At 41.3% G+C, this 18,898-nt stretch overlaps 1 protein-coding gene across 3 annotated transcripts in view; it reads left to right on the top strand.

Annotated features, from left to right (window-relative positions):
* The first annotated feature begins 1,295 nt into the window (after positions 1-1,295).
* The window catches only part of LOC106610024 (transmembrane protein 131-like), a 125,000-nt gene continuing 107,397 nt past the window's right edge, over positions 1,296-18,898 (top strand). For all 3 annotated transcript variants that reach the window (XM_014209132.3, XM_014209134.3, XM_014209131.3), the window contains exons 1-2: positions 1,296-1,757; positions 2,571-2,641. In XM_014209132.3, coding sequence (XP_014064607.1) covers positions 1,634-1,757; positions 2,571-2,641 — 195 coding nt within the window. In that variant the 5' untranslated portion in view covers positions 1,296-1,633. The remainder of the gene's footprint in view (positions 1,758-2,570; positions 2,642-18,898) is intronic.

Genomic DNA, 18,898 nt, shown 5'->3' with positions numbered 1-18,898 from the left:
CCAATTTTGTGCATACATTTGTTTACATCCCTCTGTGTGCATTTCTCCTTTGCCAAGATAATCCATCCACCTGACAGGTGTGGCATATCAAGAAGCTGATTAAACAGCATGATCATTGCAAAAGTGCACCTTGTGCTGGGGACAATAAAATTCCACTCTAAAATGTGTAGTTTTGTCACACAACACAATGCAACAGATGTCTCGTGTTTTGAGGGAGCGCGCAATTGGCATGCTGACTGTGAGAATGTCCACCAGAGCTGTTGCCAGTTAATTTAATGTTCATATCTCCACCATAAGCTGCCTCCAATGTCACTTTAGATAATTTGGCAGTATGTCCAACCGACCTCACAACCACAGACCATGTGTAACCACGCCAGCCCAGGACCTCCACCTGGGGGATCGTCTGAGACCAGCCAACCGGACAACTGATGAAACAGGAGTATTTCTGTATGTAATAAAGCCCTTTTGTGGGGAAAAACTAATTCTGATTGCTGCACACCTGCCTAGTCGTGAAATCCATAGATTCGGGCCTAATGACTTTCAATTGACTGTTTCCTTAAATGAACTAACTCAGTAAAATTGTTGCATGTTCCATTTACTTTTGTTCAGTATACTTTACCTGAACCCTGTGCCCACTACAGTGTGTAGATATTATTTCATGCATAACATACCTAGTCTAAACATGCTTGGCCTAAACGTTTGAACGATGACACACTCACCACGGAAGAGTATGTGTGATATTTGTGTGTGAACTCGCTTAGCCTGTCCATTCTGATTCATGAGGTTGACCCGAATGTGCCAACTTTGAAGTCTGCACCAAAAAAAAACTGTTTACCCTTGAGCAGTTGTGTCCAAAGTGTACTTCATTTAGATATAGGCTATTGACTTTTATGTACGCCACCAATTGTTTACCAACCATTGTTGCTAACCTAACACTGGCCTACAGCACATGGCCTGTTTCAATGTTGAACTTGAATACCAATGTCCTTTATAACTCTTGTTATAAAGCTAGTATTAGATAAAGTGCAAAGAAATGTGCTTTATGTGAAAGGGTTCTCATAAAATAATTTGAGTTTGCAGGAACTTCAGATGTTCTAGCACTATGAATATGGCCGTTTGATTATTCTATATGGGAACCACATGATGGAATCTCTCAACCTTTGGAGTGACGATGTTATTGACTCTGTTCATGATCCTCTGATTGGCACAATGTGTTTCAACCTCAGTAGTAGTGGGGTAGTATCGCCAATATAAAAACAATGGGTCCACAAGCACATCATCAGAACCTAGATTTGCTTTAGTTGACCGCATGACAGTTGTTTGCCAGCGCGGGGGAAAAAACGATTTACTTGCGCATTGGACTGGCCACGCGATATTCCCATGAGTTTAATAATTTGGTTCGTTATGTTCTGGTCAGCCTCATTGTGCCAAAATCAGCCAACGCACGCAGGCAGATGAATGCAACCGCTTGGCTGTAGTCGGCGCATACTTTCCACACACACAGCGAGAAAGAGGGCGAGGGTTGAGGAACAGAACAGAACAGAACAGGGTGGGAGGGTTTGCGAGGCGGGGGAGCGAGAGAAAGAGAAAGCCAAGCGTAGCACAAGGCAGGCTGCTAGATGAACAGGGCAGCATGGCGAGGGTACGGGAGTTCCAACAAGGCAGCCGCTGTCACAGAACAACGTGGATTAATATTATACTCGGAATTCTACCGCTACTTTTGCCCTGCGTACAGCGTGGAGGGGCTCAATTACAAGGTCTGGAGAAGTACATGTTTTTCTTCTAAAATTAAACACCCATTGCGAAAATGTCGGCGAGAACTGCCAGTAACGTAACAGCTAACGTTAGTGAGTTGACAGTGAAGACAAGCCGCTATGCGAAAACGGGAACGCTACTGCAACCGTCGTATTGTGGATTAAAAACGAGAGTGTCAAATATGTTGATGTATGCAGACATGTAGCTAATGTTATTCACTTATAAGAACTAAGACTTATTTAATTTAGTATTTTTTTTTAAATCAGTGGTCAGTTTCCTGTGCTGGTTCATGCAAGCTATAACGTTATTTCAGGGAAGTGTCGCGTTTACAGTAGCCAGCCAATTTAGCTACAAGGGAACTTCGTTTAATTATAGTTAACTAGCCAAACGCCATTGTTTTTTACTTTGTTTTTAAATGTTTAAATTGATTATGTTACACATGTATAGCTCGGCTTTATAAACGTTAAAGCTATGTGTTTACAAGTTAGCCAGTTAATAATAATACTTTGGCGGGTGCTTATTGGCCTATTTAACACATGTACAAGTGTGTATTAATATGCATGTGTGAATTGAAAATGTGATTTCTTGCATATCCCAACTCTCCCTGAGACACCCTCGGGGAGTGGGATCACGGACAGTTGAATACACGCCTTTGTCAGTCGTGCATTTGCACAAGTTTATGCTAAACGTTGACAAACAACCGTTTGCGCTGTCCACGCTCCGCTATCTGATGTGTTTGACAGCGAGTTTCTTGTTCTTGTTTCTTCAAGCTTTTCATTGTTTACCTATTCCCCCCCTCTCTTCCTCCCACCAAGCCCTGAGTCAAATGTCCAGCGTGGTCGAGGTTTGGCAAGCTGAGGATGCTGACCCAGTAGTCCCAACTCAGGTAAATGCAGTACCCAATTTATTGAGCTGGCATGAATCTTAGTTGCAGATTAAATAAAGACAGCCAGCCATTTACACTACAGTTCAAAAGTTTGGGGTCACTTAGAAATGTCCATGTTTTTGAAAGAAAAGCACAGTTTTGTCCATTAAAATAACATCAAATTAATAAGAAATACAGTGGAGACATTGTTAATGTTATAAATGACTATTGTTGCTGGAAACAGCTGATTTTGAATGGAATATCTACATAGGTGTACAGAGGCCCATTATCAGCAACCATCACTCCTGTGCAAAACACCAGTCTCAACTTCAGTGAAGAGGTGACTCAGGAATGCTGGCCTTCTAGGCAGGGTTCCTCTGTCCAGTGTCTGTGTTCTTTTGCCCATCTTAATCTTTTATTTTTATTGGTCAGTCTGAGATATTTATTTTTCTTTGCAACTCTGCCTAGAAGGCCAGCATCCAGGAGTCGCATCTTCACTGTTGACGCTGAGACTGGTGTTTTGCGGGTACTATTTAATGAACCTGCCAGTTGAGGACTTGTTTGTTTCTCAAACTAGACACTAATGTACTTGTCCTCTTGCTCAGTTGTGCACCGGGGCCTCCCACTCTTTCTATTCTGGTTAGATTCAGTTTGCACTGTTCTGTGAAGGGAGTAATACACAGCGTTGTATGAGATCTTCAGTATCTTGTCAATTTCTCACATGGAATAGCCTTCATTTCTCAGGACAAGAATAGACTGATGAGTTTCAGAAGAAAGGTCTTTGTTTCTGGCCATTTTGAGCCTGTAATTGAACCCACAAATGCTGATGCTCCAGATACTCAACTAGTCTAAAGGCCAGTTTTATTGCTTCTTTAATCAGGACAATTGTTTTCAGCTGTGCTAACATAATTGCAAAAGGGTTTTCTAATGATCAATTCACCTTTTAAAATGATAAACTTGGATTAGCTAACACAACGTGCCATTGGAACACGAAGAGAGATGGTTGATGATAATTGGCCTCTGTACGCCTATGTAGATATTCCATTAAAAATAAAAAAAATCTGCAGTTTCCAGCTACAATAGTCACTTACTACATTAAGTCTACACTTTATTTCTGATCAATTTTATGTTATTTTAATGGACAAATAATGTGCTTTTCTTTAAAAAACAAGGACATTTCTTAGTGACACAACTTTTGAACGGTAGTGTATATTTCTTCACACAAAGCCCACCACCTCAGAAGTGCATGGGTATATCACCCCGTTGTTTTGCTCCCGTTTGGAGGTGCCTTGGAGCGCAATCATATCAAGGAGATTAGTTTGCTACTGCTACATTGTATCACTTTTGTGTATTCTCTAATTCGTCAAACTGTTCATTGTTGTTATATTTTGCGAAGTCAGCTAAACGTGTTTCTGTTTGAAACGTGAGGATTTATGGTTGAAGCGAGGAGTCCAAATGGAGGCGGGAAGAACTTGCCAAGGATACCTGGCATGTGTGGCCTGCCCTGTTACTTGTCTGAAGTGTGCAGTAAGAGTGTGTCTGTGAACAGCAGAGAAAAGCCGTCTGAAATACCTACATTTCATACATATCTAACACATTTTATTTCACGTAATAGAAGACCGTGAAATGCTTGGTTACGGGCGTATCTGACAAATAAAATGACTTAATTCGAACTCCGTCTCATACATATCTAACATTAGTATGCTACAGAGAAAATAACCTAGCTATTCAATCAATGAATTTGGCTAAATAGATGGAAATATGATTTAATTCACCTGCATTACTGGCACTATGATGCAACAGTTTCATGATGACACCTCACAAACTTCCCGAATTTCAAGTAATGAGTTGTGTCAGTGCTGCGGTGTGCTTTGCATTTTGGCCAAGTCTGCATTGTATGCTGCAGCTGTTATGTTTGACTAGTTATGTAATCCAGGAACACACTACAGTTTTTGTTTTACTGATTGTCAGTGAAGCCATGACGGACTGTCACATTAATACCTGCAGACAAGAGGCTTCTTTTAATTGAACCTAGGATAAATATATTTGAAAAGCTTTCAAATACCTGGTCATTTAGGTTGTGTACACCTTTTGACAGTTGGCGCAGAACTGAAACATTATGCTTTCAATTGTTTTATGGGAAGTAGAATTTGCCTAGTTCCATTTTTATGTAGAAATTGTATCCATTTCAGAACCTTACCCTGACATATAATATCACTTAAGTTGGACCAGTTTTTTTGGGGGGGGGGTTTGTATTCCCACCAAAAAAAGGATGTGTACTGGGCATCACAATTTAGTTAGGTGTACATCTGCTCAGTGCAAAGGGGAACCAAGGTAATCCTGTCAGGGTTGCAAATTATTGGGACCTGTTGATAGCAAGTTACTGACCGAATGCTGAAATTGTTTACATTCCTCAGTATTTGTCAGGCTCAGGTAGGCAGGGCTGTGCTGTGAATGGACTAGCTGTGTCTCAGGTTTATGTGAAATGTTTGCAGTGATTTCTTACGTAATCTGCCTGCACTTGGCTGTGTTCAGTAGGTTCACACCTTACCAAAACATTTCTTATTAAATAAGTCCAGGTAGTCCTTCCCTATTTCAGTTTATTTTCTTCCGTTTGGTGCCAAATGTACACAGTCCAGGTTTAAGTTTGTTGTTGTTGTTGGGTAGAAGATGTTAGCAGCTCACTGAGCTGATTCGGTGCAAAGATATCACGGCTTGTTTTAGCCATGCCACAAAAAAACACTCCCTCTGTTAACCATAACTGGTTGATCTTGGTGTCGACAATTACAATGGAATAGTAATGTCGATTTTTTTTTTATTTTTTTTTTATTTATTTTTATCAGGATGGTTGTTCAACCAATTTGGTGCATTTTGAGGAGTGGAACTTGGTCCCCAAAAAATGTATTTCACATAATTGTAACATTCTGTCATAAAGAGCACATGTTCAACTTCATTTACACAATTTCCCATCTCAAGATGTTAAATAAATGACTATAGTCAGTGCCAGGGTTGATGATTTCATCTTAAATCAGCCAGAAATCCCCTTGTGATGGGGAATGGAAGCGTGTTGTGTGCAACAGGGAGTGGCAATTGAATGCAAGCTTCACAAACATTTTTAATTGTTTAAACAATTCTAGCCTCTATGGGTATCAGGGTTGACGTGTTATGCTCAGTTTTCCACCAGAAAATGGCCAAAAAGAGGCAAAACAGCTTAACTGTTAAACATTATACTTTTGTAATTGTTTTATTTTCCAATAAAGACATTCGCATTCATTGTACTGTTGAATGGGATGGCATCTTTTAGAGGACAAAACAAAACTTAACTCACACATAAAAAATAAAACTATTAGGTGCTGCACTCCAATCAAAAATAAATATTGAGTGGAGGGCAGCACAGAGTAGCAGCAGATTATCAACCCAGTTATGAAGCGGGACTAGACCATTTATCCAGTATCGGCTGCCTTATTTCGTAAAACATTGGACTTCTTTTGGAGGTATTGTATCGAATCTTTTCCATATGCATTACATTCCCTAAATCCCGTAACCACATTTCAAAGGTAGGTACAGTTTCCAATTTCCAAAATTGCAATATGAGCCTTTTGGTTAATAGAGTACAAAAAGAGAGCCCCTTCCTGGTTATTCTCATCAACAGAGCGATCAATGGGTCTGGGTCTATAACTCTATCAAAGGTTTTAGATAAGTAATCAAAAATGAGAGCCCAGTAAGCATGAAACTTAAGACATGTCCAAAATAATTGGGTCAACGTCCCCTCATCCTGCTTGCACCTCTCACACAGTGGTGAGGTGTCCAGGAATATTTTATGCAGTTTCAGTTTTGAGTAATGTAACCTGTGTATCACCTTAAACTGTACAAGGTTGTGTCTGGCATTCACTGAACTGTGGTTTATATTCCTGAGAGCTTCTACCCAGTCCTCATCTGAGATTCCTGAACCAAGTTCTTGTTCCCAAGCCCTTTTAATAGTGTCTGTGGATACCTCTGTGGGCCTGTAGCACATCATAAAGTCTAGAGACCGACCCTTTTGAATGGGGTTTGACAAGGATCAGGCTCTCTAATGTAGGACTATTTGGCATAATGCCATACTGTGGGATATGGGTCGTTAAGAAATTCCTGATTTGGAGGTATCTGAAAAAATGTTGTTGGCATGCTAAACTTATTACACTGTAATTGTTCAAATGAAGCTAACTGACCATCAATGTATAATTGTTGTGAGCCCCTTCTCCCTTCACACACCCGGTCACTCTGTGCCTGGTCACTATGTGGTATTTCTTATTTTAGAGCAAGTTGTTGCTGTCATATCAAACTCAAAAGAAAAATGTCGCTCCGTGCAGGAGCTTGTCATGCCACCTGTATTAAAAGTGATCATAAAACAGACCCCCCCCCCCCCCTGTTCCATTACTGAGTGACTTGCCCAAACGAAGCACTCCTTGACTAACACACAAACCGTAGTTCCGGCTTTGTCTAGGCACCCTAACTCGTCATCTATAGATGCTCTGCATATAGACAAATATTATATAACACTTAACTCTCACGTTAGGGGGTGAGTGGCGCTAAAACATGATAGGTTAAACAATGCTATATAAGCAATAACATCTCACCCATCATTATAAGTCCCAATTTCTGATCTTCTGATCGAAAAGACATAGGCAGGAAATTCAAACACATTCCTGGCCTATATTTGGCCACTTAGCCGGTTGACACAGCAGTTCTGTATCCTCAGCCAGGGAGTATACTTGACAAGAACAGGTCGGCCTCTTTTGGGTTGTTAAACGTACGTGTTGATCCCAACGACTGTCACAGTAAACCGGGCTGGGAAGAGGAATCCATATCGGATGTTGGCCACCCTCGACCCTGCATTTCTTGCGCAACTCATCATACTCTTTCCGTAGGTTCCTTAATTCCAAAGTAAGATCTGGGTAGAAAGACAACATGGTAGTTGTAGTTAAGGGGGAACTTTTGACTATCCAGCTTGAGGATGAGATCCCTGGTCTGGGGATAGTTCAGTCGTGCGATGAATGGCCTTGGTGGCGCGCCCTTGGCTGGTTTCGTTGCCAGTGATCTAGTCATTTTTGAATGTTGTGCACTGTTTCTTTATGTCCTGTAGCCTGGCCTCGTGATCGACTGTCGTCTGCTCGATCTCATGCACCCTGCCCTTAGTTGCCTTCACAGTTAAAGTCAAAGTCCCAATACTCTTTGAGATATCAGCCAACCTTGTGTCCACCTTCTTGCTTAGTGAGTTTATAGCAGCCAGTAGGTTGGAGTAGGTTCTATGAGGAGATCTTGGGAGCTAGCACTTCAGCTAACTCCTCGTGGGTCGGCGATGTTGAAATTGGTTCGTTGTCTCTCATCCAAATGATCTTGTTTAGCGCCCCCTTTTTTGGTGCCTTTTTGCTTTGTCATATTGCCAGACAATGTTTGAAGTTATAGGTGGCGAGAGGTTAAGATAAATATAGCACGCTCTCTAGCGCCCACCGCTCAGTTTCTGTTTTTACTCTGTTATTTGACTATTAATGTTCAATGTTTCTTTCAATGTTTCTTTTTTTTTAAGGAATAGTTTCACCTTATTAAAATGAGTTAATTTTACGTAAAAGGGTTGACCTTAAAATGAGGGACACTAATCAAATTAAGTAAATAATAATCTTCAGAGAAGACCTTGTCAAAGCAACAAAATAACTAAGGCTATATAATGATGGTAAAAACGTTTTAAATGTTGGTGTTGTGGGTTAAAATCTTCTTAGAAGTCAGTGTATTTATTAAGGATCCCCATCTACTGCTGCCAAGGGGGTCCAGCAATATTAAGGCAGTTATATAAAATTAAGTGCTAATGCCAGAGAAGCCGGTGTTTGGAGGATATATTGGCACGGGTGTTAGGCCCGAGATGGAAGTATTCAGAACCCTTTTTCAAAATGTTGTTACGTTACAGCCTTATTCTAAAAATGTATTAAGTCGTTTTCCCTCATCAATCTAAAAAATGGAAACATCTCATTTACATAAGAATTCAGACCCTTTATTCAGTACTTTGTTGAAGTACACTACTGTTCAAAAGTTTGGGGTCACTTAGAAATGTCTATTTTTAAGCAACATTTTTTGGTCCATTAAAATAACATCAAATTGATCAGAAATACAGTGTAGACATTGTTAATGTTGTAAATGACTATTGTAGCTGGAAACGGCAGATTTTTAATGGAATATCTACATAGGTGTACAGAGGCCCATTATCAGCAACCATCACTACTGTGTTCCAATGGCACATTGTGTTAGCTAATCCAAGTTTATAATTTTAAAAGGTTAACTGATGATTAGAAAACCCTTTTGCAATTATGTTAGCACAGCTGAAAACGGTTGTGCTGATTTTAAAGAAGCAATAAAACTGGCCTTCTTTAGACTAGTTGAGTATCTGGTGCATCAGCATTTGTGGGTTCGATTACAGGCTCAAAATGACCAGAAACAAAGACCTTTCTTCTGAAACTCGTCAGTCTATTCTTGTTCTGAGAAAAGAAGGCTATTCCATGTGAGAAATTGCCAAGATACTGAAGATCTCTTACAATGCTGTGTACTACTCCCTTCACAGAACAGTGCAAACTGTCTCTAACCAGAATAGAAAGTGGGAGGCCCCGGTGTACAACTGAGCAAGAGGACAAGTACATTAGTGTCTAGTTTCAGAAACAGACACATGACAAGTCCTCAACTGGCAGCTTCATTAAATAGTACCCGCAGAACAGCAGTCTCAACGTCAACAGTGAAGAGGTGACTCCGGGATGCTGGCCTTCTAGGCAGAGTTGCAAAGAAAAAGCCATACCTCAGACTGGCCAATAAAAAGAAAGGATTAAGATGGGCAAAAGAACACAGACACTGGACAAAGGAAGATTGGAAGAAAGTGTTATGGACAGATGAATTTAAGTTTGAGGTGTTCGGATCACAAAGAAGAAGATTGTTGAGACGCAGAAAAACTGAGATGCTGCTGGAGGAGTGCTTGACGCCATCTGTTTTGGTGGTGGTAAAGTGGGAGATTTGTACAGGGTAAAAGGGATCTTGAAGAAGGAAGACTATCATTCCATTTTCCAACGCCATACCATATCCTGTGGATGGCGCTTAATTGGAGCAAATTTCCTCCTACAACAGGACAATGACCCAAAGCACAGCTCCAAAGTATGTAAGAACAATTTAGGGAAGAAGCAGTCAGCTGGTATTCTGTTTATAATGGAGTGGCCAGCACAGTCACCGGATCTCAACCCTATTGCGCTGTTGTGGGAGCAGCTTGACCATATGGTACGTAAGGAGTGCCTATCAAGCCAATACAACTTGTGGGAGGTGCTTCAAGAAGCATGGGGTGACATCTCTTCAGATTACCTCAATAAATTGACAACTAGAATGCCAAAGGTCTGCAAGGCTTTAATTGCTGCAAATGGAGGATTCTTTGACGAAAGCAAAGTTTGAAGGACACTATTTAAATTAAAAATGATTTATAACCTTGTCAACATCTTGACTATATTTCCTATTCATTTTGCAACTCATTTCATGTATGTTTTCATGGAAAACAAGGGCATTTCTAAGTGACCCCAAACTTTTGAACGGTAGTGTACCTTTTGGCAGCGACTACAGCCTCAAGTCTTCTTCGGTATGACACTACAAGCTTGGCACACCTGTATTTGGGGAGTTTCTCCCATTCTTCTCTGCAGATCCTCTCAAGCTCTCAGGTTGGATGGGGAGCGTTACTGCACAGCTATTTTCAGGTCTCTCCAGAGATGTTAGATCGGGCTCAAGTCCGGGCTCTGGCTGGCGAAAGATTCAGGCGAAAGAGTTCAATGGTTCCATCAGACTTTTAGCAAACTCCAAGTGGGCTGTCATTTGCTTTTTACTGAGGAGTGGCTTCCATCTGGCCACTCTACAATAAAGGCCTGATTGGTGGAGTGCTGCAGAAATGGTTGTCCTTCTGGAAGTTTCTCCCATCTTTACAGAGGAACTCTGGAGCTCTGTCAGAGTGACCATCGGGTTCTTGGTCACCTCCCTGACCAAGGCCCTTTCCCCCAGTTTGGCCGGATGGTCAACTCTAGGAAGAGTCTTGGTGGTTCCAAACTTCTTCCATTTAAGAATGATGGATGCCACTGTGTTCTTGGGGACCTTCAATGCTGCAGAAATGTTTCGGTACCCTTCCCCAGATCTGTGCCTTTACACAATTCTGTCTCGGAGCTCTACAGACAATTCCTTCGACTTCATTGCTTGGTTTTGCTCTGACATGCATTGTGAACTTTGGGACCTTACATAGACAGGTGTGTGTGTGTCTTTCCAAATCATGTCCAATTAATTGAATTTAACACATGTGGACTCCAATTTGTATAAACATCTCAAGGATGATCAATGAAAACAGGATGCACCTGAGCTCAATTTTGGAAACTCATAGCAAAGGGTCTAAATAAGGTTGAATTTTTTTAAATTTGTAAAACATGTGCCAACATTTCAAAACCTGTTTTTGCTTTGTCATTATGGATGGGGTATTGTGTGTAGATTGAGGGGAGGGGAAAAGTATTTAATCCATTTGAGAATAAGGCTAATGTAACAAAGTGGAAAAAGTCGAGAGGTCTTAGTAGTTTCCGAATGCACTGTTTATCCTCCAAACACCGGCTTCGAGGGCATTATCACTCATACAATGGGTTACCAACATATTCAAATATTGATTTGACTTATTTTAATTAACATTATTTTGATGAATTTATTCATACTTCATCCTTCCACAACATATAGTCCCGACACACAAATCTAGAGATGCTACACAACCCGGCTGGTTGTTTGTTCGATTGCTAGAGACGCGACCCAGTCATTCGTTCTAAATGTTCCATTGCCGTACTGGCTGGCAACGTTCTTATCCCTTGCTTGCTAGCTAGCCAACTTCGGCTAACTTAGTCACGTCAAACAATTCAGCCAGAATAACAACAGTAGCTGCATTTGTTTAACCTCTTAGATGTATAGGTCCCAAATTTGGGAGCCTATTATTCAGTTCTGTCTGGTATGAGAACGGTAGCCCCTATCTGCAAAAGCAGGGTGTCTGTGGAATGCTGAGTATCTTGGCTATTGATTGGTGCCTTCAAAATCTTTGGTGTGAGTTACTACCATATATGGGCATACTAATATGTAAGGGCAGGCCGAGCCAATGACATTATTTCAAGATGGCTGCTACCTACAATCTGGTTAGCGTTATGAAGGATAAATAAGGAATACGTTGAAGCACATCGAAAGCGGGGACTCCACAAATCATGAGGATACATTGTCTGCCGTTATTGATTACCAGCACCGAGAGTCAAAATGTTTATTTTACACAATGTTTACAGCAAACATCTTACAAGGTAAGCTTCGATTTGGTCTGTGTTTTAGCTATAACTACTTGGGGGTATCAAGTTAATCCTTAGGTTGGTAGGAACAAATCTAGCCTATTGCCAATGTTATCTGATTATGTATGACTTAATGGCAAAATCTAATGTCCACAGAGTGACTATCTTTGCGCATCAAAAATATGTTGCTTAGGCGCCGTAGGCATCCATTACCCAGGGGATTGGCTACTATGGCACCTTGACAGTCTTGTAGCCAATGGGATAAGCTTTCCAGGGATATGCAGTTGACCTGGGTGGGACAAAGCAAGGCGTAAAACCTTTTATGTGTAATGCGAAATATTGCTACCTGGCTCAAGAGACGAGACTCCCTGAGCACGCTACATTACATTGTAAACAGATTTCATTGCTTTAGCATAAACGATGGCTTCTCAAAGGTGAAAAAAAACAAAAACTAAATATCGAACAGGAACCTAAAAAGGCAGCTATGAATAAGTATTTAGTTGTTTCTATTTTTTTATTTAACCTTTATTTAACTAGGAAAGTCAGTTAAAAACAGATACTTATTGACAATGATTGCCTACACCGGCCAAACCCGGACAACGCTGGGCCAATTGTGCGCCATCCTATGGGACTCCCAATCATGGCCGGTTGTGATACAGCCTGGATTCAAACCATGGTGTCTGTAGTGATGCCTTTAGCACTGAGATGCATTGCCTTAGACTGCTTCGCCACTGGTATACCACCAACATGAACTCAGCAAAAAAAGAAACGTCCCTTATTCAGGACCCTGTCTTTCAAAGATAATTTGTAAAAATCCAAATAATTTCACAGATCTTCATTGTAAAGGGTTTAAACACTATTTCCCATGCTTGGTCAATGAACCATAAACAATTAATGAACATGCACCTGTGGAACGGTCGTTAAGACGCTTACAGACGGTAGGCAATTAAGGTTACAGTTATGAAAACTTAGAACACTAAAGAGGCCTTTCTACTGACTCTGAAAAACGCCAAAAGAAAGATGCCCAGGGTCCCTGCTCATCTGTGTAAACGTGCCTTAGGCATGCTGCAAGGATGCATGAGGACTGCAGATGTGGCCAGGGCAATAAATTGCTATGCCCGTGCTGTGAGACGCCTAAGATGGCGTTACAGGGAGACAGGACGGACAGCTTGTCGTCCTCGCAGTGGCAGACCAAGTGTAACACCTGCGCAGGATTGGTACATCTGAACATTACACCTGCGGGACAGGTACAGGATGGCAACAACAACTGCCCGAGTTACACCAGGAACGCACAATCCCTCCATCAGTGCTCAGACTGTCCGCAATAGGCTGAGAGAGGCTGGACTGAGGGCTTGTAGGCCTTTTGTAAGGCAGGTCCTCACCAGCCATCACCAGCAACAACGTCGCCTATGTGCACAAACCCACTGTCGCTGGACCAGACAGGACTGGCAAAAAGTGCTCTTCACTGACGAGTCGTGGTTTTGTCTCACCAGGGGTGATGGTCAGATTCGCGTTTATCGTGGCCTGTACTCTGGAGTGGGATCGAGGTGGAGGGTCCGTCATGGTCTGGGGCGGTGTGTCACAGCATCAGACTGAGCTTGTTGTCATTGCAGGCAATCTCAACTCTGTGTGTTCCAGGGAAGACATCCTCCTCCTTCATGTGGTACCCTCCCTGCAGGCTCATCCTGACATGACCCTCCAGCATGACAATGCCACCAGCCATACTGCTCGTTCTGTGTGATTTCCTGCAAGACAGGGATGTCAGTGTTCTGCTATGGCCAGCGAAGAGCCCGGATCTCAATCCCATTGAGCACGTCTGGGACCTGTTGAATCGGAGGGTGAGGGGTTAGGGCCATTCCCCCCCCAGAAATGTCCTTGAACTTGCCTTGATGGAAGAGTGTGGTAACATCTCACAGCAAGAACTGGCAAATCTGGTGCAGCCCATGAGGAGGAGATGCACTGCAGTGCTTAATGCAGCTGGTGGCCACACCAGATACTAACTGTTACTTTTGATTTTGACCCCTCCCCTTTGTTCAGGGACACATTATTCAATTTCTGTTAGTCACATGTTTGTGGAACCTGTTCAGTTCATGTCTCAGTTGTTGAATCTTGTTATGTTTATACAAATATTTACACATGTTAAGTTTGCTGAAAATAAACGCGGTTGACAGTGGGAGGACGTTTTTTTTTTGGCTGAGCTTAGAAGCTTTGAATAAAATACTGGAGTCAGACTCAAATCTGAGGAGCGATTTGGACAAAGAGGATTTAAACTCAGCTGACGAAGATTGCTTTCTTGAAGGATTGGATCCATTTTAAGATCTGTAAGTAAATTATTTTCATGACTTTATATAGCTAATTTACTATTTTTGTAAGTTGTCTGCTTTTTGTGCTTTGGATTTAGTTTACATAGGCCTATGTAATTTCAATGTTATATAATTCCAAAGTAGTTGTCTTTCATATTAGTTCATTGTTTACTTTCATCCTTGTATGTTTGGAGAGGCCACTGAACTCGCCGCCATTGGTTATTTGTGGTTTTCACCTCTGCCTTTGTCTCAAGTGTTACTGTTGGCATTGTGTGTGTCCTTCACACCTATATGCATCACTCTACAGATAAGGTTTTGGCTTGGTGTTTTTACTTTACGTTAATGTCGTTTTGTACATTTTAGTCAACTAATTCTGTGTCTTACAACTATCTTTATTTTATTCACCATAGAGTGGAGGATGCAGATGATGTGGATGATGAAGTTTGGGAGCCACCCCTCCCCAGCAAGCACCCTGCCGGTCAAGGTCTTCAATCCCCCCCACTGCTACAGCCATCACCCCGTCTGATGGTTCTACATCCACCACTCGACAGAGGCCCCACTCCTCTTCAACCACCCCCACTGCAGTTTCAATCACCCCGTCTGATGGTTCTACATCCACTTTTCATAGACCTCTTGAAAAAGAAAATAGGGGCTTGTGGCACCATTCGTCCTAACAGAATCATTTTCCCCAAGACCAAGGTAAACGACATGACAAAGACATCGGAGAGTGGGACCATACATTGGATCAGGACTAACAAGCTGCTTTTTGTGAAATGGAAGGACACTAGCTAAGTAACCATGCTCACCACACAGCATAAGGCATTCAATAATAACCATGTCTCAAGGAGGGTGAAAAATGCCAATGGGGCATGGGTGAGGAAGAATGTCCCCGTTTCTGTGAAGGACTACAATTCCAGCATGGGGGGTATCTAATGCTCTGATAGGCTACGACCAGGAAGTGGAAGAAGATTATTTTTTTCACTTTGTGGACATAGCTACAGTAAATGCTTTCATTCTCCGAAAGCAGGTGGCCAAAGCAAAAGGTCAAACCCCTCTCACCCAGTTCCGAGTGCAGCTGGTGTTGGAAATTGCAGAATTGGAGGCCCAAAGCAACCTCACAACCATCACAAGACCCCCCCCCCCCCCCCCCCACTCAAGGTGAGCGCCACTATCCAACACACATGCCAAAAGACAAAAGGAAGAACTCCAAACGTTGCATAAAACACGAGGGGAGGTTGAAATGCCACATCTGTCTGAAATGCAAGTTTTCCTTTTGTTTCCTGGCAGAAAGGGACTGCTTCAAAGACTATCATGACATGCACAAGCTACAGTGAAAGTGAAATCTAATCATCTACACCTGGGATGTAAAACAAACACGAATGCCATTTTTGTAAATAGTTCATCTTATTTTTATTTTTGCACCTCTTTTAGTGAAGGACACGTGTGTATCTAAGTTTGTTTGATTAGACATTTAAAAAAATAAAATCAAAATTGTGTATTTGTTGCTTTTATATTGTTTTTGTAAATAGTAAATTTGTATGTGGGACCAATACATTGGATATGCGTAGGCTAAACGTTCAGGAACTTTGGCGAGGTTGAAAAAACAGTTGTATGTCCCCCGACACCACCACAATGTTTGAGAGAGGTTGGTGTTGTAGAAATGTTTTTTTTTTTATGGTGAACAATAACTTTTAGGCGCTTCCAGTGAGCAAAAACAGTGCAATTTCCACATTCGGACACTTTGGAGAGGTTGAAAGGACACTTTAATGTACCCTGGATACCCCATAACTCCACCACACTGTTTGAGTAAGGTTGATATGGTAGAAATTGTTTTTATACTTAACAAATAGCATTTAGGGATTGCAAATATGTAATAGCACTGGAATTAATATAATTTACAGACATATGCCACTTTGGAGAGGTTAAGGGACACATGACCAAATATCCCGTGACCACACATGACACCACTTACTAAAACATCTGCCCATTTCTAGTTGTTAGGTCTATCAATCCCTTTTTTTCTGATTGTTCACATGTTGTGGAAGCCATGTGATGTGTTTCCAGCTCTGGGCATCAATAATTCACTTATAGCTTGTCAATGAAAGATGACTTTAAAATACAAAAACAAAAAATGTTATTTTGTGTGCTTGTTCTTGTTTATTCTGAACTATGTAACTCCTAACTTCTGATCATTTCTTTAATCTCCCAGATGTCGTCTTTCCAAATATACCACGTTTTGGCATGTCAGAATCATGTAATTACACATGAATAGCAGTTTTGTGTATGTCTATTTAGGTGGAAATCTAAATTTTTCCTTTACATTTCAAGAGGTTAAGCTGTTTTTCTAGTGACATTTATTTGGATACATCGGTAACAATCACCTAATGAGGCGCGAATTCGGCTGGCATTGAAAATGTGTTCTCTCGTAAGGTCACTGATGTTCAGATGAGCTAGCCAACAACACAGCTAACACAATCACTTCAATGCCAGCTGATTCATGATTTCAACTGGCTGAGAAACGCTGCCTGCCTGTCTCGTCCCGACACCTTCATTACTGGAGATCGAATTTGAATATTGAAACAATGTTGCAAATGTCGGAGAGACAGACACCAAGGTTTATATAAGTCTCTGCTGTTAGAAAACCAAATGTTACACGGAACCCAAACCTGCTGCGCGTGTGCGCCATCGTGCATACATTTATTTTGTCCCCCCACACCAAACGCGATCACGACACGCAGGTTAAAATATCAAAACAAACTGAACCAATTACATTAATTTGGGGACAGGTCGAAAAGCATTAAACATGTATGGCAATTTAGCTAGCTAGCTTGCACTTGCTAGCTAATTTATCCTATTTAGGTAGCTTGCTGTTGCTAGCTAATTTGTCCTGGGTTATAAACATTGAGTTATTTTACCCGAAATGCACAAGGTCCTCTACTCCGACAATTAATCCACACAAAACGGTCAACCGTATCGTTTCTAGTCATCTCTCCTCCTTCCAGGCTTTTTCTTCTCTGGACTTTATATTGCGATTGGCAACTTTTATAAATGAGGTGCATTACCGCCACTGACCTCATTCAGTCACCCACGTGGGTATAACCAATGAGGAAATGGCACGTGGGTACCTGCTTCTATAAACCAATGAGGAGATGGGAGAGGCAGGACTTGCAGCACGATCTGTGTCAGAAATAGAACTGACTTCTATTTTAACCCTTGGCAATGCAGACGAGTGTATGGGTGCAATAATTGAATAATATAGATTTCTAAATTTATTTTGCGTAGTCAGCCTGTTAGTCTAAATGAAATGTGAGATGTAGTGGAGATCAAGTTTATAAATTGCCTTGCTGGGCTGATGAGACAGTTGATTGCACAATCAAATGGAATAGAGTTGGGTTGTCTGTGTGAACACAGCCCAAAAAAACAGGTAGGTATTTTAACGTCATAGATTTAGCCGGTGGTAACTTGTGGAATAGACACTGTCTGGAATGCGGTTTTAACCAATCAGCATTTAGGATTAGACCCAACCGTTGTACAATTAAACATATTACATTTTACAACGTGTGTGTGTGTGTGTGTGTGTGTAGGATTAGACCCAACCGTTGTACAATTAAACATATTACATTTTACAACGTGTGTGTGTGTGTGTGTGTGTGTGTGTGTGTGTGTGTGTGTGTGTGTGTGTGTGTGTGTCTGTCCTCGGGCCACTACTCTACTACCACATATCTACAACACACAATCCATATGTACTTGTGTGTAGAGTGCATGTGTTAGTATGCGGACTGCAAGGGGTGCACGGATTGCAAGTCTGATTTATTCAATTCTCCATGTCTATATTAAAGGGAACTTCATTTTAATATAACAGGCTTAAATTCAACAATTTCTACTTAAAATGTCAAACGGGCGCAAAATGCACATTTCATGGAACAACTTATTATCTGTTGTAAGATCTTGTCTTAATGGGAAGGAAATACACCTGTTTCCATGATAGCTTTTATGCCTAAATGCGCTGATAGCCTAAGACTTCCGTTGGAATTGTCGTAACATCACAGTTAAAGATGAGTCAACTAGGTCTGTCTCTTTGGCTGTGTTTAGATAAGCAGCCCAATTCTGATTAATTTTTTTCTTCTCTCCACAATTGGTCTTTTGCCGAATCACCTCTGAAAAAGATCTGACTTAAAAAGATATGGTTTGATTGGTCAAAAGACCAATTAGTGGAAAAAAGCTCAGAATTGGGTTGCCTGTGTGAACACAGCCCCAAAAACAATATATCACAATTCCCATGCTTTGTAAAATGTTTAAATTGAGTTTGATCCATGAGTGACTAGGCCGATATGCATACACTAAAGCACCCTGCCCTTCAACTATACTGAACAAAAAAGCAACAATTTCAAAGACTTTACTAAGTTACAGTTCATATAAGGAAATCAGTCACTTGAAATAAATTAATTAGGCCATAATCTATTTCACATGACTGGGAATACAGATATACATCCACTTGTTCACAACGTTGACATCAGCAAACCGTTCGCCCACACAACGCCATACATGTGGTCTGCGGTTGTGAGGCCGGTTGGACATACTGCCAAATTCTCTAAAACGAATATTCAATTCTTTAGCAACAGCTCATGGAA

Source organism: Salmo salar, chromosome 08 (assembly GCF_965601325.2).
Source record: "Salmo salar chromosome 08, fSalSal1, whole genome shotgun sequence".
Classification (NCBI taxonomy): Eukaryota; Metazoa; Chordata; class Actinopteri; order Salmoniformes; family Salmonidae; genus Salmo; species Salmo salar.
The sequence above is the reverse complement of the archived record's forward strand: the minus strand, read 5'-3'. Positions and strand labels throughout refer to the sequence as shown.